The sequence below is a fragment of the Myripristis murdjan genome, chromosome 1 (genome assembly GCF_902150065.1).
Source record: "Myripristis murdjan chromosome 1, fMyrMur1.1, whole genome shotgun sequence".
Classification (NCBI taxonomy): Eukaryota; Metazoa; Chordata; class Actinopteri; order Holocentriformes; family Holocentridae; genus Myripristis; species Myripristis murdjan.
This window is the reverse complement of record NC_043980.1, coordinates 16,776,417-16,793,916: the sequence shown is the minus strand read 5'-3', so window position 1 is coordinate 16,793,916 and position 17,500 is coordinate 16,776,417. Positions and strand designations below refer to the sequence as shown.

Sequence of the window (17,500 nt, the reverse complement as noted above, 5' to 3'; positions counted from 1 at the left end):
CATATACACATCAACTCTCTCTCTAACACTGTCTTTCACCGCTCCCCGCTCTCCGTCTCTCTCTCCTAACACTGTCAGTTTCTGGACGGCAGCAGTGATCTGCCATGTCGCATTGTGTCGTGTGATTTGAGCTGTGAGCTGCGAGATTTCTGACGCGCAGACAGACGCCTGTCTCTTCTAATGCCAGACACTCACACCAGGCACTACAGATGGCAGAGAGACAGATAGACAGGGAGAGAGAGAGAGACAGAGCAGAGTAACAGGTGTGTGGGATGAATCGCAATGGGAAGGTGAAGGGAGACACTGAGGGAGAGAGAGAAAGAAAGAGAGTGAACAAGCGAGAGAAGATAGAGGATAGAGACATTGAACTGTCTGATCCAACACTGTGTGCGACACAGCGAGCAGATAACACCCGCCAGGCTCCTCCCACTTTAATCTGTCCATCATCAATCTATCCATCTAGTTATCCTTCCACCCCTCCATCTCAAAACCACTGATTGATCATCAGCGTCAGTCTGAAATCATGCCGTTCAGATGTACGTTGCATTTCAAAGAAATCGACCCCTGAAGTACTCTTTTTTTTTTTTTTTAAGTTTGCGTGACAGGGGAAACTGAATGAGTAAAGGTTTTGGCTCTGTGAGGTGATCAAATTGAATCGTACAAGGCCACTGATGTTTTGATGCTGAGTGTATGTCATGAGTTGAAATTTGTCAGCTATTACGTGATCTCTCTCTCACACACACACACTTGTGCATACAAAAATGCACACACGCACCAAAACACACCTCCGGCAATGAGTGTATGGCCCTAATGAAGCGAGGACAGGGGCGGCAGCTGCATCAGTGGAGTGCAAAGCCTGGAGGGAACTCACACACTTCAAGTCTGTGGGTGTGTGTGTGTGTGTGTGTGTGTGTGTGTGTGTGTGTGTGTGTGTGTACGCATGCAGACTATCTCAAACTCTGTTAAATTTGGATTTTGGGACAATTCTAATGACTCCATCCTCCCCTCACTCTCTTTCTGTCTGTCTCTCTCTCAGGTTGTGAGGGCCTGTTTCTACTTTCCTATTGGTCAGTGAGGCAGTGAGCTCTCGGTGGATACAGCATGCATGTGTCGACATATCCCATGATGCACTCTGCCAGTCCGGGCCTGCTCCTCCTCAGCTTCCTCTTCCTCGCTGATGCCGACTGTAAGTCCTCATACACACTCTTGCACACGCACATACACAAATACACACACAGAGACAAACTCAATATTTTTTGTATTCATACCCATAAACATTCAAACAAGTAGACACACACACACTCTCACACACTCACAAACAAAGCTACAACAACTACTTCATATGAGACAGTGACAGGTCAGAGTGACACCAGCACTGTCACTGTGATATCAAAAGTACAGCTTCCTGTTGTCTTGATATCACATCTTGCTATGTGTGTGTGACTGTGTGTGTGTGTGTGTGTGTATGTGTTTGTTGGGTAGTGTGTTTGATATGGGGCCAGCTGTTTTTGTCCATCCCAGTATTACTTGGCATGGAAAGACAGACCACATATGGCAAATCAGATAATTTCCCCGCTGCTTCAGTGTGTGTGTGTGTGTGTGTGTGTACGTGCATGCGTGAGTGTGTGTATATGCACTCAGCAGTGGCTAGTATGCCTACACGTGTATCCAACGTGCTGATTTCTTGGAGTGTGTGGTTGGTATGTGCCTGTGTGTGTGTGTGTGTGTGTGTGTGTGTGTGTGTGTGTGTGTGTGTGTGTGTGTGTGTGTGTGTGCGCGTGTGTGTGAGTGTGTGAGACAAAGACTGGCAAGCATTTTGGGGCGTCGGATCTCAGTCAGTTTGTCATGTTGACAATTAGCTGTGAGGATTTGAGTCTCACAGCAGTGGTGTGGAAATGGCCCAATTTGGAGTGAGAACATGAAGAATGTAAAGGCAGAAGGAGACGACTGGAGGACGAGAATGACAGGAAAGACAAAAAGAGACAGAGGTCATGAGAAAGACTTTGTTGGAGGATTTGAGCTCAGCATGCAGACGGCATTTAACTTGTGGAAGTTATGCTAGCATAGATTATTTGGTTTTGTTTTTTTGCTTATTGTGTGTAGTAACGTTGCCATAAAGTAGGTATAATATGTCGGTAGACTATCCGTATCAGCTAGTATCAGCTTTAAAAAAGCACTGTGGGTATCTGTCCAAAGGGTATTTTTACTGTCAATATTTGCCTGATTATGACCATTTTTTTGGGCTGTTTCATTTATATAACTATCAAATAACAACACCTTAATTATCTTAATATAGGCCTATTTGAAAAGCCAAAACTGCTCTGCACCTGCGTTACCTACACAATATTTCGATTCTTACAAAACTTCTTACGAAAATTCATATCCGTTTCAGAGTCAGCCATTATGGGTGGGAGGATATTGGTTTAAAAAAGACCCAACCTTTAACAAATCCTAGAATTTCCATATTTAATGTAAAATGCTCCTGTTCTGTATGCAAAGATTAATAAATTGTCAGAGTTAAGATGAAAAGAAAACTAATAAATGTAGAGAACATAAAAAAATATGCTGTGTGGATGGTCTCAAAAGGAAAAATGCAACATTGCTTTGAGCTAGTGGCCGTGTGACACTGAATATATATGATCGCTACCTCATGGTCAGAATAGTTCCACAACTCACACACACACACACACTCAAGCATGTGAGCACCCAGGGATAGACTGAGGCAGCTTTGGCCATCCTGTAATGTTTTAAGAGCACACAGTCACAGAGAGCTCAGTAAAAGCACACATACACATTCCACTCTTGTTTTCCTTTCAGCCTCCTGCCCTCCTGTCCCCTGGGTAAGTTCAGGGTCGCCCAGTAAAAGGCCCAGTCATCCATCAAAACGATGATGCTCCCAGACCTCCTCCATCAGGAGTAGGGGAGGAGCAGAGATGAGAGAAGGGTGCTAAGGATTCTGGCTTCTTCTCCTCTCTCTACATTCTCATTTCTCTCCTCGTGCTCGCCTTGTCTCATTCGCTCTGACTTTCTCCACTGCTCTTTTCTTGCTCGCTCACTGCCTCTTCTAGGCACATCCATATAATCTAGTGAGAAAGGAGGGACAGCGGGCTTGAGGGGAAAAAAGGGAGGAAAGGCTGTTCTTTTCTCTTTTTATCTCATTGTGTATGACATCGAGTGCCTCTTCCAATATCAACAGTGGGGACTCAGAGATTTGAATGTTGAGAATTAAAATGGAGGCTGCTGGGACACGGACATCTTTGGAACTTGTCATTTGCGCGCGTGTTTTGCGATGTTGAATTCAGGCTGAAAAATTGCTGTTAGTCGCACTTACCTTCAACTTAATGCCAAATTAATGGAATACATTTTAAGCGGAACAGCGTTTCACACAAAAAAAAAGTGGCGATGTTCCAGTTTTACTCTGTGCCTGGTAGACACTCTGTGCATATCTTCACCTCCTCAAACACCGCCGAGCACAGAGGGGAAGAGAGTGAAAGCATAAATCTCACACTTGTCACATGTTATCCCTCACTCATCACGCACGCAAAAAACACCAGTGGACCTGAGGGTATTACGAAACAATGAGATGGAAAAGGATCCCGTATTCGGAGCTGGGAAGTTTGCGTGACACCACCATATGTGCAATCTACATGTAAGCACCAGTGTGACAATGCAAACAATGCTTTTAGCTTTGCGTGTGTGTGTGTGAATATTTACAAATCTCTTTTTGCACAGTCACGTTTCCCTCTCTCCCTCTCTCTCTCTCCGTTTCTCTCATCGTCTCTCTCTCTCTCTCCCCCTCTCTGTCTCTCCATCTTTGTTCCTCTGTGCATTTGATTGCGCGTGCGTGCATACGACATCTATCTGGTGGATTAAGAATAATGCCCTGATCCTGTCGCAAACTAGGGCAGCAGCGCTCCATGTTAGCAGTGAGTTGCCCTGTGTGAGAAACTGTAGCTGTGTGTGTGTCATTCAGGGTGAACTGAAACAATACAACATGGTTCTGTCTTGGCTGACCCTCATTTGCCAAAGACCAACATGCTGTCCTCCATCCCGTCTGCCCACAGTGTGCAGTTACTAATCAAAATACTGGTGATTACAAAAGGGTTATTGTTTGCGGTAGAAACCTTATGTAGAATTGCCTACAACGTTCCCTTTGGTGCTTTGCGTCTTTTTCGCCGTGCAGGAATGCCTTCCTTTTTGCATATTTTCAGACAGCACGGGTCAGCAAAGTTTTTGGGACAAAACTGAGTGTAAGGATGTCTCTGCGTCTAGACGGGCTCCATTCTTTTGGCAGCGTGCACTCAAAGACTGAGCATTTTTTGGTCCGCCAATCAAATCAGTGCAGATTGCTCTAAGCAGCCTGAGTCTGCCATGCCTGCAACCAGCCGGCCACGTCGAGGCGGTTTGTTATTTGTAATCTACATCCTGCTGGTTTGTTCTGGTGGTTGTGCTTGAAAATTTAAAAATAAAGTCTGAAAATTTGAGTTTAAATCTGAATTTAAGTTGTAGATATGGTGTCCAATACAATTGCAAGGTTTACACTGCCTAGTTAGTTATCAAATATAGGAATAGGAATAGTTACATTCCTTATTACATTTTTAACATGGTAACTAGTAATTTGTAACTGACTATTACATTTCAAAAGTAAGCTTCCCAACACTGTCAGCATAGGGACACTATAGGTAATGTGACACTCTTTACCCTTGGTCCACATCTTGTTAAAGCAGTGTAATAACCTTTATTTTTCTTTACAAAGCCAGACGTCGACGTAACAATTGCGCAAACATGAAATTCAATCCATTTTTCTCTGTTACTGAAAAAATGGCTTTTTTGTATCTGAGATATTAGGCCTTTATATGACACCAGTAACATGTAACTGGTTCATGTGAAGACTGATTGACCTGTCAACGTGCTGCTGCATTGTGCACAGCCGCACTGCCTTGAGGTAGGGCTATGAAAGGTCGAGTGGAATATGAAAGGTGGTAGGGTCAATCCCCCACAAGGAAAAGCACCGCTCCTCTTGCTTATTGCAGGCACCCTCGAGAAAAGCACCAACACCAACTGCTCAGATGATCAGTTTGGCAACCCTGCAGATGGGAGACTTCACTTGTTTACTTCTTTACTGAATATGCTTTACTCATCAGCGCTCTATTCAGTTTCCCCCCAAGCTCACAGGTCAAGGGTCTGTATGGCTTTCAAAATCAGTATGCTCATGCATGACTCATCGCAGAGTTATGTTTCGTGAATTCCAGGAGCTTATTCTGTCATCAATTTGGTTCTTACTTTTCAAATCGCATTGCCTCATTTTCATCTTTTATCCGTTTTTTTTTTTTTTTTTTTTTTTTTTTTTTTTTTTTCCCACTATTTCATTAGTACTTTCTTATGTTCCAGTTCACATTTCAGCATATTCGTATGTAGTGAAATATGTAGTGGTTACCCAGTGAAATACTGATGCTATCATTATTCAAGGCCCCATACTTGCACACTAAACAGCTTATAGTGTGCTGTAGCATATTTAATTCATTTGAGATGCTGTGAAAAGATACAAAACTTTTGTCAACTAGGGTCAAAACTGACACGATTTGTTTAGTAAGGATGTGTCAGGACAGAAAAAGCAGAGAACAATTTTGTGAGACAGGGGCTCTCACCATTTTCCATCCCAAGGCCCTCCTATTCATCACTGTAACATGAAAGAGCCTAAGGCAAAATATTTCTCACAGGCTACTTTGGCTAATCTATTCCTTTGTTTATTAAACAACTGTTGACACTAATACCAGTTTTATGAATTGAAATGCTAGGCCATAAAATCATAACTATCCATAAATGTTTAAAAAAAAAAAAATCTCATAAGCTCCATAAAAATTTCAAGTAGTATAATTACAGGTTTCTGGAACAGTGCAACAATAAAAGTCCTTGAAATAAAATTAACAAAAAATAAATAAATAAATAAAATGAAATAAAATAAAAAAACAAAACCAGGTCTAGATCCACAGAAACAAGTAATTCCAACAACATCCAAAACAACAAGTTTTGCCAGTGATTTTTAAAATTGTGATACACAACCATGCCTTCTTGAATAGCATAAAAAAATGAGGGGAAGTCACTGCCCTGACTGAGAGTGAGACTGAAAGCATCAACAGCATGGATGAACCGGTGAACATTTAAATGTTGAAAACACACCCTCAAAGTCCAACTCAGACGCGTGGGAGAAATTCAGTGTGATTACAGAATCAGAATCAGAATCAGCTTTATTCAGCAAGTATATATGCACATACAAGGAATTTGACTTCCACCGCTGAATTTCCCAGTCTGGGATCAATAAAGTATACCTATCTATCTATCTATCTATCTATCTATCTATCTATCTATCTATCTATCTATCTATCTATCTCATGTACTTATTCAGAGTTAGACATACATGCCTGGTAATTACTGCTATGTACAGAGAATGAAAAGGAAACAAACTAACCAAAAAAAAAACAAAAAACTACCAACTAATGGAAAAAGTGAAGTAGAAGACAATAGTGCAATGGAGCAGAGTGCAAAGATGCTGGAATAAATATTGGATATGGATATATCCATGGATATATACATGGGGTGGATATGGAGTAAAAAGCATATATTCATTGTATAGAGAGTGCTAAACAAATGGAGTGACAATGATGATGTGTTAAGAAACTTTGAGGCTACCAATATAATTTCAATTAGAGAGTGAGAATGACTCTCTAATTACAGAGAGTGAGATTGACATCATCAGCTTCACGGTTTAACCAAATTGAAGTCAAAAATAACCTTTTTACACAGAATGTGCAGTGATGTGTCTGATAGCGGTCGAGTTGCAGGTCTTGCATTAACGGATCAGGTCCAGAACTGATTGAGAGAAAACAATTTAGGTGTGGTATTGATCTTTGCGGGAATAGGTCGGACACAGGTTTGTAAAACTTCCGCGGCCTGCTGGAAGGGCTCTCGCGGCCCATCAGTCGGCTGAGAAACCCCATTATCAGAGATGTGCAAGGCAACTATCGTGTGTGTGTGTGTGTGTGTGTTGTGTTATCTGTCTTGGTATATGCATTCATGTGTGTGTTTGTGTGTTTCTTTAGAGTAATTTGTGTATACATGTATGTAAGCTTGTGCAGTGATTAGATTAGACACAAGATTACAATGTCAGAATCTGGTTTCATGCGAGCTTCACAGCTCCTCGTTGCTGATGGATGAGGTGAAGGTCATGCTTCACTGGAATGAGATGAAGAGGCAGGGTCACGGAGGACAAAGGTCACTGCCCAGGGGATTAGTTTAGGGTGTGAAACAGAGCCGAGCAGAGTTATTTTCTTAGATGGATTCTGTTTCTTTTCAGCGAGTGGTTTGTATTGCCTGACACACTGGATCCCAACAAAGTGTAAAGAAAATGGTGAGATCCTGGTTGACATCATTACCCACACCACAGTGGAAAATGTCAGCATCAGCTCCTGGCAGTTCGAACATGATGGAAGTACTGGGGACTCAGTGGCCAAGAGGCCGACATTGTAATGTGTGTCAGAATATAACTTTGACAACATGTAAAGGGCAATGTCCGGTATGACTCGATTTTTCTCCTTCCCTTTGTGCAAATTCTGGTTTTACAAGCAAGCAGTATATACAGCACTTCTGCAAACTTGTAATTCAGTCAGTTAAGGTTTATTAAGCAGTCTCACTGATATCAGGCTCTAAACTTTTACATTTTGAAGTTTCACTCACCGATAAGATTTAGAGCATTTATGTGTCATTTATGTGTCGCTGCATGCCTGATTTTTACATTTTCCTCTATGAATGAATCTTTCAACTAATAATTAATCTTCTCTGACCTCCCTATCATTGTGGTCAAGCTATTGTGCAAACAAAAGAATGGTGCTTCCACCAGCTACAGACCATAAAATGAAATAGAAATTAATCCTAGATTTCTCCTTACTAAAAATAGCATGTAATATTTATTTATTTATTTTTTGTACATATACATACAATAAGGGAATACAAAAAATCAGCAAAAATCCCAGACAAGCTGACATTGATCTTAAATGTTCCTCTCTTAATTGGCATACAAGTGAACAGCTTGACTTCTTAACCAACTTGACTTGATCATTAGGCTATCTAAATAATTTGTTTCTCTATTAAAAATGTAAACTCTCTACACTTCTCCACCAAGCCATACAAGGCCAGAATATGATGTTACAGCCAACATTAAAAAATAAAAAAAGACAGCTTTATCTAAATGCTTGACAACCTTTTTCCACCTCCATATATTTTTCCATAGGAGGTATTACAGAAATTGAAATTGCCTTGTTTTAAATCAACATGCAACAAAGACATCCACTTTGATAAACGTTTGCCTCACAAAATTAAAATGCCCATGCCTTGCACTGTTCACATTGCTTTAACTGTAACCTATATCAACTGAGGTTGCCGTATGTGTGCTGCTTTTATTAGGAGCAGGCCTGCTGTTTATGTTCACGGTAGAAGGCACACAGTAAGCCTTCAAATACAAAAGCCCCATATTCATAAAGATCCTAGCAGAGCAGCATTTGAGCCCTTTAATAAGTTTTCCATTGTCACCAATTAATGTCAATCCATGAGCAAAGCGGATTAGGCTGGCAAAAGAGGGGAAGACGGTCCATGCTGATGAGAAAGAGAAGTGTCTGGCCTGCCGAAGCGTCCCGGCGTGCCGGAGTCCTCGCCCACAGCGGCCATGCTGTTAGCAGCTAGCATAGCTGTGCGTCCATCCGTGAGTAACGGGATCCGACCGGCGTTAGCTTAGCCTTAGCTTAGCAGGTGCAGCCGTCTGTGAATGGCAGAGGCTCGGATAGCGTTAGCTTAGCTCTAACTTCGCCAAGCGCTCATGTGTAAGTAACGCGCTGCGACTAGCGCTGAGAAAACCCTCTATTCATCTTGATGGGAAGCTAGCGCTGACCCAGTATAGTAAAGTGCCCAGTGGGTAACCCGTGTGTCTCTAATGACCTGTGCAGAAATGAAGACCCTGTTTGATTAATTCCTCCCCTTGTGTTTCTAACAAATTAACCCTGATTAACTAGACACTAGCCAGACCCTGGGGCAGCCATGCTGGGCAAGTGCTATGCTAATTGGACATGCATTATATTGGCATTCGAAGTAATATGCTTTTTATCATGCTATTGAATCAGTGTAAATCTGCCAGTAGTGAAGAGATGCTTTGGAAACACAAAGGGAGCTGAAACGGCTCCAAAACACTTTATACCGCAGTTCATCACCGGCGCCCAGTTCCCACATCAGCTCAAGTAAACCAAGCAGAGGCCACAAATGACTTTGAAACAAACAATTTTAGGCTATGAACAACAAAACAATATTTGAAGAATAAAATAAACAATAATACTCTAGATTTGATTGAGGCACTGTTACACGTAGATGGACGCTTAGACTTTGCGAGATATTAAATCGTTTTTTTTTTTTTTTTTTTTTATCTTTAATGTGAAGTTTTATCAGAAACCACAGCATTACACTGTGTATAATTTAATTTCCTATCTTGAAATAGCCTGCTTCACCAAATGTTTTCTAATTAACACTTTTGTGCGCTGCAGAAGGATGATAGCTGTCTCTCTAGTTTTATTGGCCCCAACAATCCAATTTCATTTCCAGGGCAAAAACGAGCAGCTGATAATTCGCCCTTAATGTGCTGGTTTGATGTTAATGTGTTTTAAGTTATGGTGCTGGCCGGCTGCCTACCTCCTCTCGAGGCTGGCTATCACGGCCCTGGCTCAGGCCCCGATATTGGCCTCGTTCCTCAACTTGTCTGACAAGCCTGACTCAGTTCTCATTTGGGGAATCATCAGCTAACCACCCACCACCGCATACAGCAGTACGCAGCTGGATCTCTCCCTGTCAAGGACTGTAATTACTCAGCGCCTGCCCAACTATCTACACCAACGTACACAAGAAGACACACAGACACACACAAACAAAATCTGAGGAGCAGGCACAGATGCTTGGCAAGTTGTATTATCATCCAGAGAAGCTTTCTCTGTAACACACATATATATACACACACACACACCAAAGCATACGTGCACATGAGCATGCGTGCACAGGCACCATCTATGAAAGCTGCCAAAGAAGATGCGCCTGGTATTGATCTGATCGAGGGGTTCACTAACTATTTACCCTCGTCTTCCTCGGAGGGATGGCACGCTCTTTGGACTGTGAACAGAAATAGACGAGCAGCGTCCAACTCACACACGTGGAGACACACTCACACACAAGTGCACAAACATACACACACCCGCAGGGTTAGATACCATTAGCATCTGGGCTTCCCCATCTGCTCCTTATACCTCAAACTGGTCTCTCTTCCGTACGAAAGCTCGGTTTACTCCTCCTCCTGTCATATCGCCTCTTTTACAGCCCTTTACAAATCTAGCATCTCAGTGGGCCTTCCACCATTGTATTCTTTTTCCCTATTACTTAGTTCAGCGACTGCAGTATCCTGCTACAGAGTTGTTCTGTTTCATTGCCGTTCATTGATTTGATGTGTTTGGATAGACCCGTCCGCTTTTTGCCTCAAATCAGCTAAGTGATTGAGGGCACACAAGATGAAGCATGAGGGCACATAAATTGAAACATCTTTCTGCAGTTTTTTTGGGGGGGAAAGAAATCAATGGAAGTGGAGTGAACCGTTCAAATCACTTAGCACAGTGGTCCCCAAAGCAGGAGGCGGAATAGTTCAGTTTCATTATTTTTTTCTTTCACTACAACTTAGACCAATGAGAAAACAGAATGTAAGCGTTTTGATTAAATGTTTCCCCTCTCTGCTGTTTTGTTGTCCCTCCTACTGTGTAAATGTACTGTTATGTGCTGTTATACCTGGGAATAAAATTGCCATCACATAGGGGTTCCCTGAGACAAAATGGCATCCAAAATTGAGGCTTTAATATATATCGTTATACTGGCCTTTCACATGAAGAACCAGGGGAACCCCAAGTCATTTAGTCTCATACTCAGTCTTAAAACAAATCTGCCACTGGAATGAAATAATCCCACTTGGTATCAATGCAGCTCCACTTGTTTAAAAGTTTAAATATGCTGAGAAAAGGCGGACGAGCCATTTATTGTTAAGAAAATGACTTTTGATTCAGTTGAAACAAGTTGAGAAGCACTGAAAAAGTGGGCTTATTTCATTCCATTTGTTGACTTTTTTTTTTTTTTTTAATTATTTTTACGGAAGAAACTAGAGTTTAGCATTATGAGACTAAATAAGATGGATTTTTTTTTTTTTTTTTTTTTTTTGCAGTGCAGGTTTAAAGGTCTCTTCTTTGACCCTCACAGCCTCAGACCTGCTCTGCGCCTGGCTACCTCCATCTGTTTTTCCTTGCCAAAAATGTACTTTCCATTCTTCAATTTCACTTTTGTTTTACGTTTTCCTATTCCTGATACACTATATTCCTATATTCCCTCAAGGGTTTGCGCTTGCATCTGTTCTTGTAAACTCTATCCCTCTCTCTCTGTCCCCCTAGGTTAAGACAACATCTGCTTAGCTACACTGTGTCCCTCTGCCCCCCCCCCTCCCTACACATTTCCCATTTGCTTCGTTTAATCTTAGCACTTCTCTCCTTAGAGCCCTCTTCCTGCTGTGACCCCAAACACCTCAGTGTGATTCCCAGGTTGCTTTGCAGGCGACGTATTGGGGAAAGTTCACCAGTGCATTGGTTGAACTTGAGGAGTTAAAGTGCAGGGCGTTTTCCTGCTGGAAAAGGTTAACAATTCAATTCACACCATCATTCAACTCAACACAACTTGATTTGTATAGCACCACGGTTCTGTTTCCTACTGGCCCTTTTCCACCAAAAAGTTCTGGGACAAATTTCCGGAGTCTTTCTCTTAGAAAAGGTTTCCCGCCGGGGGCAAAGTGCGCACTTGAAGCTCCCTTGTGTTTGTTTCCACCACACCTTTAGAACCACCAGCTTCATGCTAATAAGGAGGCTGTGTCTTGCCAGCAAAACAGTAAACATGCAAGATATATCGAAGCTGTCGCGGTGTTCATGGTTTTTCACCGCTGTGCCGCTGTGATGTTGCATTTGGTTTTGGAGAAGAGATGCACAGAGTCAAAAATGAGCTTATTACGAGTTGAACCATCTCCTCATAGAATGATCTTGTAATAATTTGTTTCAACCGTGGGGGCAAAAAGAGAGACTGGTTGTCCTGCTGGAAATAGAGGTATGGGGTTACTGGTTCCTCAAAAGTGCTCCTGTGTAGGACATGGGTCATGTTAACCATGCAGCAGTTTTTCACCTTTCACCCCGATGCGCTTCTTTTTTCATCAATTTTAAATACGCAGATTGAATGCCAAAAGGGCATTAAGGAGATCCTTCACGCAGGCATCAAAGTTTATCACACGTCTTCAGCCGTGACTCGAAAGTGGTCCAGAAAGGGGAGTTGACTTTGTAATCCCCGCCATCTGTTGTGTAGATCAGATCCCACTGTATAGCAGCATTATATAGGCCACCCTGCATCCATCCTTCATCCCCCCACATACACACACACACACACCAACAGGGGAAAGATTGGTACTGTCTAATTCCATTTAAATCTCCATCTCTCCATGGACCTCCTCCCACTCATTTGCTTTGCCTCACTTCCATCTTGGGATATGTTGAGTAACAAAGGGGCGGATCGGGGAGCGCCCAAAACAAACACAAGCACAAGAGTGTTACAGGTGACTCAAGCCTCTTAACTGTTTTCCCTTGCTGCAAATTGTCCTCCTAGAGTACATCCTCTCATGAATTTTGTATCCACCTTTGCTTCTCCCATAGTACCTCTTCCCAAGAATAGTTACAGATATCTGAGATCCCTTTTTTTTTTTTTTAAACTTAAACCCGTCCTTCAAATGTCATCGCAGACTCTTATCATGCAGCATGACCAATGATCCAGAGCCAAACCCTGATGATCTCAGGAAAGTGGGAGACTCGGGAGAATGAATAAGCAAGACGTAATAGAGAAAAAGTGGTAAAGTGAGGAGTCACGGAGGAATGATGCAGAGCGCGATGAGAGGCGGAAAGAGAAGGGAGAAAGAAAAAGAGAAAGGGAAGGGAGGGGAGAAATAAGGGAGAAGAGGATTTGAGAGAGTGAGTTGGGAAAAGTGTCGAACATAAGGTTGCACCAACCCCCCCTCATTAAGTCAGTCAATGTGACAGGAAGACTTATGTAACGCTCCAGAGATAGAGGGAGGAGATGGAGAAAGAGAAACAAGGATGAAAGGGGGAGCAAGGAGTGCAACTGTGGAGGGGGAAGGGGGGGGAGTGATTTGGTGGCAGAAGAATTGGGAGAGGTACGAGGGGAGGGGCGTGGAATAAAAGTGAGAGAGGAGGTAAGGTAACTAAGACGAGTAAAATTTAAGATGTATGGAGAGAGCGAAAGGGGACCGGAGAGATAAAGAGAAGGGGACCCGATCAAAAAAAAGCAATTGAAAGATCTACCTTGCCTTTTGGCTCCACTGGCTTTACACTTTTCATTTGTTTTGTGGGGGAGAGATTAGCAAGAGGATTAAGAGACCGATTCTACCGCTCCTCATTCTTTCTCCCTTTCTCTCTCGCACTCTTTCTCCCTCTCAGATGGGCACACACACATTTGCTCACTCACTCATGCGCTCACTCACTCATGCGTCTCACACACACACACACTTTCTGGCATGTACAAATTGCGAGGTGCATGCAAAGACAAAGGAGGGTATGCACGAACAGGAGCACACACTCGCACGCAGACCTACACACCTATGGGCGTACTGCAATACACAATGTGTGGCGTGCATGAACAGATGCGCACATGCACAAACACACACACACACACTGTTCTCCACTCCATTCAGTCACTGAGGTAGAATTGGCCTTGGGCCAGCGAGGGGTGGAGGTGATTGGGCAGCTTGGTGCTCTCTGCCCATGTTTGGCAGTACATCTGGCTCGTTCGCTCTCTTTCTCTCTCTCTTGCTGTATCTACCTCCTGCTCCGTCTCCTGCTCCGTTCATAGTCTCTTTCTGTCTTCTAACTCCCTCCCCTCCTCCTTTTCTCTATCTCTCTGTCTCACTCACTCACTACTGTTTGTCTGTCCATTCTGCTCTACCCTCTCTCTCTCTCTCTCTCTTTCACTCTCTCTCTCTGTTTCTCTCCTTCTCTGAGAAGCTTAGCTTTTCTCCCTCTCTCCCTCCCTCCTTTTAAACGGCAAAAAGCAATTTCTCTCCCTTTGTCAGGGCGGTTGGCGGTAAGCCCTTAAGTAGGGATTTTCTGGTTTGGCTGGAATGCCATTAGGCGAGCTGGCGGTGACGTGCCGTGACTGACGTGCCGAATCTTTTTGATGTCATGATGTCACAATCCAGTGGAGGCCGCGGTTATGATATTGTTGGCGTCCCCGGAACGAGGGGCTTTAGTGGTCATGTCAGGAGTAAGTCTTCATAAATCCTTTATGGCACAGAAATATTAAGCTCCTTTGGTGGTACAGGGACAGAGGGAGAACATGGTGAAACGTGCACACCCATACGCACATGCACAGACAAAAAGACACACACACAAAGCTACAAACACGTACTGCAAGACACACGGAGGTGCACACAGTTAGAAGAGATGCAACACGCCCCTATAGGTTGGTTTATTTACACGTACACACACTCTCACTGTCACACATGCTGACAGACCAGCACACGCATTTACAGGCACACACACACACAACCAGCCGCGGCGTGTGTTCTGATCTGATGTGAATTTTGCTTTTTTGGAACAGTCCTACATAGTGACTGAATCATTTTTCCTTTTTCTCCGTCTCCTTGTCTCCTATTGCTTTTCATTTCATCCTCTTCCTCTTCTGTTTTCTCTATCATGGACAGCACACGCTCACCCGCATATGGCGTCACCCTTTCACACACACAGGGATTGTTACAAAGTGTTCGAGACGTGCAGACAACAGATTATAGTATAGCAAATACATTATATGGATTTGTGATTTTTTAAGTGCAAGGAGAACACATAATCCATTACAGATTCTTTACATGTAACTGTAAATGTATAGACAACATTCTAAAGGGTATTCATTAGCACAGTCAATGGACTTTTTTTTTTTTTTTTTCTCACATTATGAGGGCGGTATTAACGTCCATTAACATTCCCGCCGTCCTACACTCAGCCACATACACACATGTTCATGCACAGTGTTATGAGCTACCGCAAAGTCACTGTGAAGCAGCTTTCTGAGAGCCTCGTTTCCTTATTTTCTTCTTCTTCTTCTTCTTCTTCTTCTTCTTCTTCTTTTTGTTCTTCGTCTGCTTCTTCTTCTTCTTCATCTTCATCTTATTGTTTCTGTTGAAGCAGGATTTGATTTTGATTTTTTTTTTTTATCACTCAGTCAGTCAGTCAGTCAGTCAATCCTACTGATTCAGCAGGATTTTACCACTGAAGAAACAAAAGTGCAGATGAATCAAAATTCTGTGGCATTTGTTGGTAATTAGGTGTATATTGTGGCAAGGAAAATTAGTTGACAAGTTTAAAAATTTAAATTTTCATTTAATTGTCACATACACACATGCACATACATACATACATACAGTGGTGCCCAAGTGGCTTAGTATGTGAACACAGAATGTACTGATGATGCTCTGGGTTTGAACTTGGATTTGGTGTATTCTTCCCTTTTTCCTCTCTGTTAGCCTTCCATGCCATCTAATACAACATAAAGACTGAATGAATATTAAAAACAAGTACGCATGGTTAATTTCACATTTCAATACGTCTTTCCATGCAGCTCCCCCCAGATTCACGAGAACCCCAGAAGACCAAACTGGAGTCCAGGGGGGCGTGGCTTCCTTCGTGTGCCAGGCCACTGGAGATCCACAGCCCAAGATTGTCTGGAACAAGAAGGGCAAGAAAGTCAGCAACCAGAGATTTGAGGTAGGATGCCGAGATGTTGGTCAAATGAGTAAAAGTGCCCCTTTCATGAAAATAAAGTCTCGGAAATGTTTAGCCCAACAAATACCATACAAGGACTAGAAAGTCTTTCTCACAGTAGGAATAGCTGAATGTAGTTTATCATCATAAAAAGGCAAAACCATAGAACCTCATATGAGGATTTGATCAGTGTATCTGCTGTACTTCATTTGCACTGAACAGGTTATAAGCCTGCATGGAATCAAAATCAAATACATGCTATCTGATCCAGCTGTGTCATATGTCAGATGATGCCTTGGGCTCTATGAGATTCTTATATAAAGCAGCCTTATTAGTTTCCTGAAGGCCCTAACCTTTAATTTATTTCCCCACCTCAGAAGCCATTCTTAGACAGAGATCTTAAACCAGCTGCTCTCCTCCCCAGTCAGAGTCACCTTGGGCGCAGGATGCATTTCCCCTTTAATAAGTCCAGTTTCCTCCCAGGTTTAAGTTCATCCAGCTCTATTCCTGGTCATGATTAAATAACTGGGGGAGATATTTTATTTTTAATCCACTGCATATAAGCTTAGGCTACCTATATTTCTCTCCTTAGTCCTGTCAATCAGAGGTTGTGGGGGGGATTTCTTTTCATTGAATTTCAGTTGTCAGAAAAATTCTCAGATCCCAGAATCCATTTTTATTAAATTTGCAACACAGTAGTATTAAAAAGTCTATCATTTTGAAAGCAATCATACAGCTAAATTAAGCATATCCTAAAGATTTTGTCCATTAAGCTGAAGTGGACAGTGGAAAAACACAGAGACGCTGCTAAGGTCTTACAATAGAGCAGCTTTCATCACCGAAAATTACTTTGCTATCCCGCAAACTGCAAGCCACCTCAAGGGTGAAAACAAAAGTAAATGGTACGGGAATGGAATGGAGCCCAATGCGGTACGCTAATATACTTAACAAGCGTGCTATTTTGGTAGCACAGTTTCAGTTTTGCAAAGCTCAGTGGGTTTAGATGAGGTTTTCTCACAATGTTGTTCCCATCACCAGGTAATAGACTTTGACGACGGGTCTGGCTCGGTCCTGAGGATCCAGCCCCTGAGGACCCCCAGAGATGAGGCTGTTTACGAATGTCACGCCTCCAACTCAGCAGGAGAGATCACTGCCTCCACCAGACTCAATGTGCTACGAGGTTAGTGCTAACAAGCAATGTTTCCATCCAGTTGTCAAGGCAGAAAAGAAAACAATCACATTGCAGTTCTTGAAGCCGAGCCAGAAAACAGTCTTTATGCCACACAAAGAAAGTGTCCGTATCCTACATCATGACATATATGCTTCTCATTTATCACATATTTTCTAATTTATCACATATTTTCATCAGTTATTAACCAAAAAACATCCTCAAGCATCTTAATTCACATAAAAATACTTGGTATCAGATATCATGTGTGTCAATAAAAGACTGCCCATGCTTTCAGAAGTATATCTAATTCAGGGGCGCCCCAGTGGCTCACCTGGTAGAGCGCACACTGTGTATCAAATAAAGCAGAAATGGCCAAAAAAAAAAAATCTTAAAAAATGAAATCTGT

At 42.5% G+C, this 17,500-nt stretch overlaps 1 protein-coding gene across 7 annotated transcripts in view; it reads left to right on the top strand.

Annotated features, from left to right (window-relative positions):
• The window catches only part of ptprdb (protein tyrosine phosphatase receptor type Db), a 91,091-nt gene that overhangs the window by 20,615 nt on the left and 52,976 nt on the right, over nt 1-17,500 (top strand). For all 7 annotated transcript variants that reach the window (XM_030065126.1, XM_030065117.1, XM_030065171.1 and 4 more), the window contains exons 2-4: nt 1,037-1,186; nt 15,781-15,926; nt 16,962-17,103. In XM_030065126.1, the coding sequence (XP_029920986.1) occupies nt 1,102-1,186; nt 15,781-15,926; nt 16,962-17,103 (373 nt within the window). In that variant the 5' untranslated portion in view covers nt 1,037-1,101. The remainder of the gene's footprint in view (nt 1-1,036; nt 1,187-15,780; nt 15,927-16,961; nt 17,104-17,500) is intronic.